Source organism: Vombatus ursinus, unplaced genomic scaffold (genome assembly GCF_900497805.2).
Source record: "Vombatus ursinus unplaced genomic scaffold, bare-nosed wombat genome assembly UNPS02013049.1, whole genome shotgun sequence".
Lineage (NCBI taxonomy): Eukaryota > Metazoa > Chordata > Mammalia > Diprotodontia > Vombatidae > Vombatus > Vombatus ursinus.
The window spans coordinates 31,279-41,297 of record NW_020952827.1 but is presented as its reverse complement, the minus strand read 5'-3'; the positions used below and the strand labels follow the sequence as shown (position 1 = coordinate 41,297).

Below are 10,019 nucleotides of genomic sequence, written 5' to 3'. Positions count from 1 at the left end.
TGCCCAGCTCCTCTCCCTTTCTCCCTAGTCTCTCAGACCGATACACTCCAACCCTTGGTGGGGGAGAAAGAGGGGAGCACCATACAACAGGAGCTAAGGGGGGAGAGGAGAAACAATAAGACCCTTCCCCTCCCCCCACCCCCTATAAAAAGCCTCCTTTCTCCCCTGCTCTCTAGGAAAGCCCACACCCAGTGGTTAGGAGTAGAGAGAAACGGTGTGGGGGTCTGGCCCCCTCTCCCCCAGTGATGGGGGTGTTGGGGGTGTAGAGAGAGGGGTTGGCTTTAGAGCAGTATTTCACAGTTTGAGAGAGAAAACTGAGGAGAAATGGGCTCTAGGGGGAGAGGAAGGGGTGGGCAAAGGAAAAAAGAAGGGAGGGAGTTCCCTTGGGGTTAGGTATTCTTCTTTCCCCCATTAATCTCCCCTCCCCCTCCCCCAGGCTCTGAGCCCAGCTGCCCCCAGGGCAGCACCCCCTCCCCCCAATGCACAGCACAGATTCCTTCAGTACAAATGTGCTTAAAATGAAACTTCTTATTTAAAAAAAAATCAAAACAAAAAAAATTAAAATAAAAACAAAACCAGCGGGGGAGGTGGTAATATCTGGGAGGAAAGGGAAGGGGGGCAGGGCAGGATTCAGTGGAGTATGTACAGGGGAGAAGCCCTGCCCCCCATCACCAACCTGAGGGGATTCCACAGCATGGGGGACTCTAACCCCCCCACCTCTGCCCCCAGACTTTCCCCCAGCTCGGGGAGGGGGCGGATGGCTTGCTAGTTTTGAGAATGGTGGGGCTGAAAGCCCCCGGAGTTTGCTGGTGATGAACATGAGGCTGGGGGGTGGAGTGGAGAGTAGGGGGTGGTGAGCAAAGAGGCGCTTCTATGAGCATGGCGTTCTCTCCACCCTCTCCCACCACATCCTGGCAGGGTCTCACTGCTTGGGCCCAGGACTGGGATTTGGAAAGAGGGCACCCTTCAGCCCTCGGTCCCTCGCCCCAACCCCCACCGTGCCAGGGAAGTCCGTCCAGGACAATGGATGATAACCAGTTCAGGCTGCAGTTAAGTCCAGTGCAGGGACGGAGTGGGAGGAGACTTGGCTCCATCCTTTCCACCTCTTCCATCCTCCCATCCAGACCCCAGGCCCCCATGAGGTTCAGAGACCTCCTTCAGTCCTGGGGGGGAGGGTGAAGGGAGAGGGGAGACGTGTTTCATGGTGGTTTCTTTCTGAAGACAGAGAAAGCCAGGTTGTGGGATGAGGGCTGTGTCCGTGTTTCCGCAGGGGGGAGAGCTGGAGTTCAGTCAGGGAGAATGGGTGGTTGGGCTGCTTCTGTTGGAGCTGGGGGAGAGGCTGGGGCTGCAGCTGCCCGGCGGTGGGGCCAGGCTGCTCCCATCCCCCTCCCTCCCCCCAACCCCCTGCTGTCCACTCAGAGTGTCCAGTCCCTCTGAATTCTCTAGCATCTCCTGGATGAGGGGTGGCATAGAGCCTGGGATCTCCATCTTCAGCGTGATCACTCGCTCAGCTCCTGGGAGAGGAGGAGAGAGGGAGGGAGGTCATCCACCAATGTCACCCTCACCCCCCCAGGGAGGGTGGAGTCTCCCCTACTCCTGTTTGTATGTTTTAATGTTTATTTTGGTTGATGGTTACAATAAAAATTTTAAGGTTACAATAAATTTTTTAAAAGGAGTCTCTCCACCCCCAGGGTACTCAGTGAGGAGGAGGTGTCTATTTGCAACTGGCATTGCTAAAGCAGGAGGTGGGGCTCAGTCCTTCCTATGGTGCAGATCTAGACAAGGAGAGGGTGGTCACAGGCAGACAATCACCTGCCCCTCTCGGTGCCAAGATCCAGGGCCTCGAGACTGCAGAGGTCTCACTTGTGGCGAGGGCCCAGGTGAGGGCTCTGGGGTAGGGCTCTCATAGGAGTGGGAGGGCCAGCTGCCTTACTTACCCTTAGCGCTAATGCTTCGAAGGTCCGTGATCTTCATCAGCATTTTAGGGAACATGTGAGGCCGACTGGGCCGCCGCTTCCTCACGTAGACCTTAAGGGCTTCCAAGAGTGGCTCCTGCAGAGTGTCCACTTTGTCTGGCTGCTCCAAGTCCTGCCGGTCTAAGAAGGCAGAGGTGGTGGGGTAAGCATCCTGTTTCCCTCCCCTCCCTTCTCAAATGAGAAAGGAAAAAAAGTCTATCTGGTCATGCAGTCCCACGCTTGGCCACTGAGGGGCACTGCTGCCCAGGGTGCTAAGCAGAGTCTGGGAGCAGGTAAGGATGGGGGGGTCATTTTACCCACTGATAGTATCAGTTGTAAAAGGAGGATGTGCCACCTTATCTACTGCTCTGTCAACGATAGCCTCCCCTCCCTTACTCTAAATCCTTGACCTGGTATCTTCAATTTTTTTTTTTCTGCACCTGTGACTTCATCAGTGTAAAAGAAGTCTCAGATGGAGTCCACCACTGTGCAAACCAGCAACTTTTCTGTGACTTATCTCAGACACCTGCCATGGGGCACTGACCATGATCAGAGCTGAAAAGAGGACTTCGACCTATGTCTTGACTCCAAGGATAGCCCTCTATTCTCTACCCCAGACATAATTCAGAGGTAGACAATGAAGTGAGAAGGGCAACAGTTTGGCAGAGGGGAAGATAGTCGAGAAGAAATCCACCGTCCTTAGCTTAGATGCTTCCAGGCTAGAGATCCATGAGCTTCTTTTGTGTCCTAGATACCTCTGGTAATCTAGTGAAGCCAATGGACTCCTTCTCAGCATATTGTTGCTAAATGCACTGGTTTTTTTGTTTTTTGTTTTTTGGCTAGGCAGTGTGGGTTAAGTGACTTGCCCAGGATCACACAGCTAGTAAGTGTTATGTGTCTGAGGCTGGATTTGACACTGACTCTCAGGCCAGTGCTCTATCCACTATTCCATCCAGCTGCCCCTAAATGTGTTGGTCTTACAGTGGGAGTTCTCAACCTGGGCAGGCAAACTTGATTTCTTTAACACTCTGATTCTGATATAATTGGTTTCTTTAGGAATACCATGTATTTTATGCATTTAAAAGCTTAGTCTGAAAAGCAGTCCATCAGATTCACCAGATTGCCAAGGAGTGTCTACAAAAAAGTTAAGAACCCCTGAACTAGACTGACCAAGAGGAAGTTAGAGTGCCAAAGATCCACCCCTTCCTCTGGGAATGCCCCCATGTCTAGGGCTTGTATGGCAGCATTCTGCTGGAATCTCAAGAGACAGTGTTAAAAGCTACATAAGGAATCATCCTGGCTTCATCTGAAAGGCATTATGGGAGTGTATCTCCTCTCCCTTGGCCCCTTCATGGTATCTCCTATTTTGCAATCCCACGTACTCCATCCTGATAGGAGACCCTAGGAGAGGCTTGGGGAGCTGCCATGAAACCTGCCCACTCTACCCTCGGCTCTACTCCCATTCCACATCCCTACAGTTCCCCTTAGGTCCTTAAAACCCACCCACCTCCACAGATGAGGCAGATGGCACTGAGAAGCCCAGTCTCAGCATCATCCATCTCCAGTGGCAGCAGCTGGTTGGCGAAGGCAAAGACCAAGTCGGTGAGGGGCCCAAAACCGGCATTGTGCATCTGCGTCCGATTCAGGGTCAACCCATCTGAGAAGGTCATTGTGTCCTGTTCCGGTGTGTACCTCGTGCAGATCCGAAGAATCTAGGGGTGGTACAGGGTGGGAAAAGGTCATACTGGTTCATTATTTTCCTGACACACCTAGGCCCCCTTTAGCCCCTGAGGATTTCATCAAGGGAGGTCATCTTGGTCATCTCCCTGTTTCTATGCCAAAGGAAACCCACCCCCACCCCAATCTCTCCAAGCTAAGTACTGTTGCCCTAAGGAAGTTTTTGCTACAGTCTAAGGTAACTTCTACAAGTATTTTCCTTCAATGGGAAAGGAGAACAAATGGGAAACTGACTAGCACTGGAAGTACTCTGACTCTTCACAGACACCCCCTCCTAGACCCCTCTCCTTGTTTGGGAGTGGGGAGAACAGGATCATAGCAAAGGTGGCAAATGGAAGGCCAATAGGCAAGAAGGGAACGCTGGCTGTTCTAGGGCAGGCAATGCCCAGGGCCCCTCACCAGGATGTCTAGGCAGGCAGCCTTGAGAAGGGTGATCTGATCAGCAATGGTAAGAGTGGTGAAGCCGGGAAGCTGCTTGGCAAACTCCACAGTCTTGATGATACATTTGGTGGAGAGTTCACTGAACTTGTCCCAGAGGTCAATATCTAGGGAGACCCGCTGTTCCGAGCTGTTGTTCTAGGGGAGGAGAAGGAAAGAAAGGAGGCTTGTGACAAGTACCAGCCAACTGTCCCCTGTGGCTTACCTACTGAAGACTCTTCTCTTCCTGGCCTTGACCTCGTAACACCTCTCAGGACTGACAACCTCCACCCTGACCCAACACCATGTTACTGATGACAGCTAAGGCTATGCCAACAATGCCTGTTCCTATCATGCTAACAAAGCACTTTCCTCATATCCTTGAAGCAGGTAATGCTTCATTAGCCCTAGGCAGCTAGTTGATGGAAGTGGAAAAAGTACTAGACTTGGAGTTAAGAAGACCTGAGTTTGAATCCTGTTCTAGATACATTATCCATATGATCCTAAGTAATATCACTTAACCTTTCTCAGCCTCCTTATCTGGAAAATGGAGATAACAACCCATCTTATAGGGTTGTTCTGAGGATCAAATGAGTTAACATATTATAAAGTGCTTTGCAAGCTTTAAATCAATCTACAAATGTTACTTATTACTGTTATCCTTACAGGTGAGACTGAAGTTTTAAGAGGTCAGTCAGTCAGTAAACATTTATTAAGCGCCTACTATGTGCCAGGCATTATGCTAAGCACTAGGGATACAAAAAGAAGCAAAGGACAGACCCCACCATCATGGAGCAGACAATTTAATAGAGGATACAAAGCAGATAAATATGTACAAACAGGCTATATAAGGGGAAATTGGAAATAATGAACAGAGGGAAAGTACTAGAATTAAGAGGGGTTAGGAAAGACATCCTGTAGAAAATGGGATTTCAGTTGGGACATAAAGAAGGCGAGGGAAGCCAGGAGGCAGAGATGAGGAGAGCACCCCCAGCACGGTGGACTGAAGCTTTGAGAGGTACAGGTGACTTACTGAGGGTCACAGAGCAGATAACAGCACTAACAGCAATATGCATATAGCACTTCAGGATTTGCAAAGGGCTGTAGATATAGAAAGGAAGTGTGGTGCCCTGGGAAAAACACTGGACTTGAAAACAGGAGATATCTAGGATTATACCACACCTTTGACCCATCTTTGCTGTGTGACCACGGACACGGCACTAAATACGTCCATTCTCCTGGGGGAAGGGGTGGAAGGACACACACAGAATGCTGCATATACTGCTAGATGTGGACAGTGTATCAGGTTTAGTTTAACTGTTTTTCTTTAATACAAGGTAGGGCTCAGTGTGGGGTAGGAGATCACAAAATGACTGTAGTCAGGCATAGTGGTCATCAATAGATCTTTTAAAATAATTTGAAATACTTGTAGTACCAACTTCTTAGAGTTGCCAAAAATCAAAGAATATGATAACATATGCAAAGCACTTTGCAAAGCCTGAACCCTGCTGTTCAGGGTATCCCAAAAATTTTTGTTCAAATTTGGAACGAGGCCCAAAGGGCTATAAAACTGTGCATATCCTTCGACCTAACGATACTGATAGTAGGTCTGATTCCCCAAGAGATCAAAGAAAAAGGAAAAGAATCTACACGTACAAAAATATTTAGAGTAGCTCTTTTTGTGGTGGCAAAGCATTGAAATTGAGGGGATGCCCATCAATTGGGGAATGGCTGAACAAGTTGTGGTATATGACTATGACAGAACACCATCGTGCGTGGGAAATGAGGAAAGGAGTGGTTTTAGAAAAACATGGCAAGACCCACAATGACCTGATGCAAAGTGAAGTGAGCAGAACCGGGAAAACATTTTACACAGTAACAGCAATATTGTAATGATGATCAATGGTGAAAGACTTAGCTTCTCTGATCAATACCATAATCCATAACAATTCCAAAGGACCCACGATGAAAAATGCTATCTACCTCCAGAGAGAACTGATAAACTCTGAGTACAGATTGAAGGATACTTTTTTCACTCTATTTTTCTTGCGTTTTTTTTTTTAACATGGCTATGCTTTGCATGACTTCACAGGTATAATTGATATCATATTGCTTGCCTTCTCATTGGGTGGAGGAAGGGCTGGAGGGGAAGAAAGAATCTGGAACTCCAAAGTTTAAAAACTTTCAAAATAAATAATAGGGGTATGTGTGTGGGTGTGGGTGTGTGTGTGTATGTGTGTGTGTGTATGTGAAGTCTTAGTGCAGTTTTATTAAAGCAGTTAGTAATGAAGCAGTCAATAGAACACTCAGCCTGGAATCAGGAAGAATCTGAGTTCAAATACAGACTGAGACACTTTACTAGCTATGTGACCCTAAGCAAGCTGCTTAACCTCCTTTAGCCTGTTTTCTTATCTGTAAAATGGGGATGATAACAGTATCCACCTCCCAGAGTTGTTGTGGGGATTATGTTTGTTTATGAGGATAATATTTGTAAAAAGCTTAGCACAGTGCCTAGTTCATAGTAGATGCTTAATAAATGTTTCCTTCCCTCCTTTGGTTAAAGATTAAAACTTCACTAAGATTTTTGGGACACCTTGTATAAATGTTAGGTATTATGGGGTTCCCTCCCAGTCTTGCCCTGTGATTTCATCAACATAGGGATCTCCCAGTAAGGAAACTCCCTTCTGCCAATGCAGGTAAAACTTAACCGACAATGATCACATTTGATCTTCACCAGAACTCTGTTACAGATGAGGAAACTGAGGCTCTGAGAGGGTCATTGCCTTGCTGCCTACGTCCACACAACTAGTAAGAGCTGGATGTGGGATTTTTCTGATTCCAAGCCCAGCGCTCTTTGTTCTATTCCACCATCCAGAGTCCACACAGCTCCAGAGGCAAGGAAGGCCTCTGAATCAGGAAGATCAGCCCTTTTTAAGATCAGGGAATCAGATCGATGCCTCTGGCGTCCTCATTCCTGTGCCGTGAAGTTGCCCCCATGCTCCCAACATCCCATTCACCTCCCCATCTCCCCCACCCTCCTCCTGCCCAGCCCTTTGCAGGTTTCAATGCACCATCTCCCCATGTTCCTTGCCCCCCTACTCCTAGATTCCCATACCGTAGTGTATTTTCCAAGCTGGCAGAGGGCAGGAAAGGTTTCCTGATGAGCTTTTCGAACCTTCTCAATCAACTCCTCCACCTCGGGGGTCAGCGTGTAGCTCTCTGAACACTCTGCTTTGGGCGTCTCTTTCTTTTTCTTATTCCGATCATTCCTCACAGCTGGAGAAAGGAGGGCAAAGGAGAGGGGGAATAGGGGAGGGAGTTAGAAGCAGTGTGATGGGTGAGGTCCTTTCATGAGGCCTTGGCCCCCCACCCCAGGGGGCTCCTCATATCTTAAAGAGGCGGGATTTCCTCACCAGGCCAGCACATCTAGGCCAGGCAGAGCTGTTATCTCCTTAGCAAAGTCATCTTTGTGAATGCAAACATGCAAACAGACACACACACACACACACACACATACACACACACCCCTACCAACAAAGGGTGAGAAAACTGGTCCTCCAACCTCAGTGCTTCCTCCCTCATCTGAATCAGGAAGCAAGGTCCACATATGTACATACCGTATGTAGCAACGTTTTGACCACGTCTATGGGCCCACAGCTTGGCTGGGCATAGGCCCCAGGCATTGCCGAGAGGCATGGGTATATGTGGGCTTTTGCATCCTCATGCTCTGGGGTGTGCATTTGTCTGTGCACATTCATATCACCTAAGTCTGTTTCCCCAAACTCCCTTTTGTTTTGCTTTTCCTCATCTTCCTCCCCCAGGGCCCTCATACATCCTGGGCCTTGGGCTGAATGATGCAAAGGGTCCCTCTATTCCTGCATCTGAGTACAGCACCTCAAGGTGGGACTGGGAGGTGTCAGGAGGAAAGCCTAAAGGAACAGTTCTCTCAGGGCCCCCTGCAAAGGAAAGGGAATTGGGCAGGAGGGTAGGAATGGGGGGATCTCTCGGCCCATTAGCCAGGGAGCTGACAAATCACCGTGGGCGCTGAGCCGCACACACCACTCGCCTTTAAAGAAGCGATGGGGTCGTTACCAGCCGATTATCTCCGACACACAATCACTCACAGGGCAGGGACTCAGCCGCTGCTGGGTGGGGGAAGGGGGGGGATGACTGAGGAGGAGATCCTGGAGAGTGAGGGGGATGGGGGGTCTGGCAGTCGAGGGGGGTAGGGAGAGGGAGAGAGAGGGAGAGGGAGAGAGAGAGAGAGAGAGAGAGAGAGAGAGAGAGAGAGAGAGAGAGAGAGAGAGAGAAAGAGAGAGAGAGAGAGAGAGAAAGAAAGAGAGAGAGAGAGAGGAGCTAGCATAATTTGGAGATCACTCATGTCGACTCTGCAAATTCAATAAAGTGCAGGAGAGAGAGAGAGAGAGGGCGAGGGTGAGGGAGAGGAAGAGAAAGCGGGGGGATAATTTGGGAAGAGAAAATTGCAGCTGTGACAAGACGTTTATCATTCGGAAGCTTTAATTCTATTGAAATGGCAGCTGCTCAGCTCCAGGGCACAGAGCTCTGGGAAGGCAGGGAGGGAGGAAGGGATGGGGAGGGGGGGTCCCCATGGCTGTCTGTCCCCAACCTACTCCTTTCTCTCTGAGCACATGTACACACTGAGGTGGAGTTGAGGAAAGCCTGACAGTGAGGTAGGATCAGTTCAGAGGTGGATCCCCTCTAGGGGTTTGAAGCTCCCTACTTCTTCCCTCCCTACCCAACCATGAAGGGAGCCTGGGAAAACTCCTGCGTGTGTATATATGGGGGGGGCTTAGATAACAAGGGTAGCAAATCTCATCCTCTACCTCCTGCAGTGAGCTAGCACCAGCACAGGCTAGGGGGGAGGGGAGAAGGGGGAATAGAAGGGGTGGGACAGAGGGGGTGGGGAAGGAAAGGCAGCGCATGCTCAGTCCCAGACAGAAGCCAACACTACATAGTGTCTGTCACTAAGGCTGGGGCACATTGGAGACTGGGAAACTCTGGGCTTCCCAAAGGCTGTAGACTAGACCTGCTTATTCCCCCAGAACTCATGTACCTCGCACTAGGAAAGGCGATGGGAATTGATGGGGCTCTATATATCTGAGTGTCTCTTATCTGCATGTGTCTGAGGCTCTGTACACACGTGTACATGCATCTTTTTTCCACGCCCCCATGCTATATTGGGCTATGGATTGGGGGCAGGGAAGGGGAGTCCTGCTGCTGCTGCCCACCTCCCCCAAGTCTGAAGGTTCTGGCTCCATGACAACAGCCAACGCAGACGGAGGCTTCTGTCAGCGTCATTTATCTCTGACATCATCAATCATTGGTTGCCATAACAACACCCATGATTCAAACACAAGAGGATTCCCCCCACCCCAGGTCCTGCCTCCTTCTAGCCTGCCCTCTACTCAGCCCAAATTCAAACTCCATGTTCCTCAGAATCAGGCTGGGAACCCCAGATTTGAGATGGTGTGAAGTGGAGGAGGGGGTGGAGAAGAAATGGGCTTTTCAATTCTCTTCTACTGGCCCTCTCCCCTAGGGATTCCCCAAGAGCTCTTGAGTCTCTGGGGCTCCAAGTCTATGGTATTCCTACCTCTGAAGGGAACTGTGCTAAATGGAATTGAGTCCCTCTCCCTCCCGGCAAGGTCATAGGTAACCCAGGTGTCCCTCCTGTATTTCATCACATGCTAAACAGTAAATATAAGCAGGCTAGTCCAAGAAAACAGCTTCTACACACACACACACACACACACACACACACACACACACGCACACATGTACATTCCTTCCCTTCACTGACAACTCCTTCATGGAAAGCTGGGCTTTTCCCTCAGCTTTGCCCCATCTCCCCTAGCCCCACAGTTCCTCCATTGCCTAAGGGCTGAAAGGGAA

General features: G+C 49.6%; 1 protein-coding gene across 2 annotated transcripts in view; it reads right to left on the bottom strand.

Annotated features, from left to right (window-relative positions):
* Window positions 1-508: 508 nt before the first annotated feature.
* Window positions 509-10,019, bottom strand: part of LOC114040383 (retinoic acid receptor alpha) — a 30,302-nt gene continuing 20,791 nt past the window's right edge. For both annotated transcript variants that reach the window (XM_027858476.1, XM_027858477.1), the window contains exons 4-8: window positions 7,225-7,385; window positions 4,092-4,268; window positions 3,463-3,667; window positions 1,938-2,096; window positions 509-1,514 (exon numbers count right to left, since the gene is read on the bottom strand). In XM_027858476.1, the coding sequence (XP_027714277.1) occupies window positions 1,291-1,514; window positions 1,938-2,096; window positions 3,463-3,667; window positions 4,092-4,268; window positions 7,225-7,385 (926 nt within the window). In that variant the 3' untranslated portion in view covers window positions 509-1,290. The remainder of the gene's footprint in view (window positions 1,515-1,937; window positions 2,097-3,462; window positions 3,668-4,091; window positions 4,269-7,224; window positions 7,386-10,019) is intronic.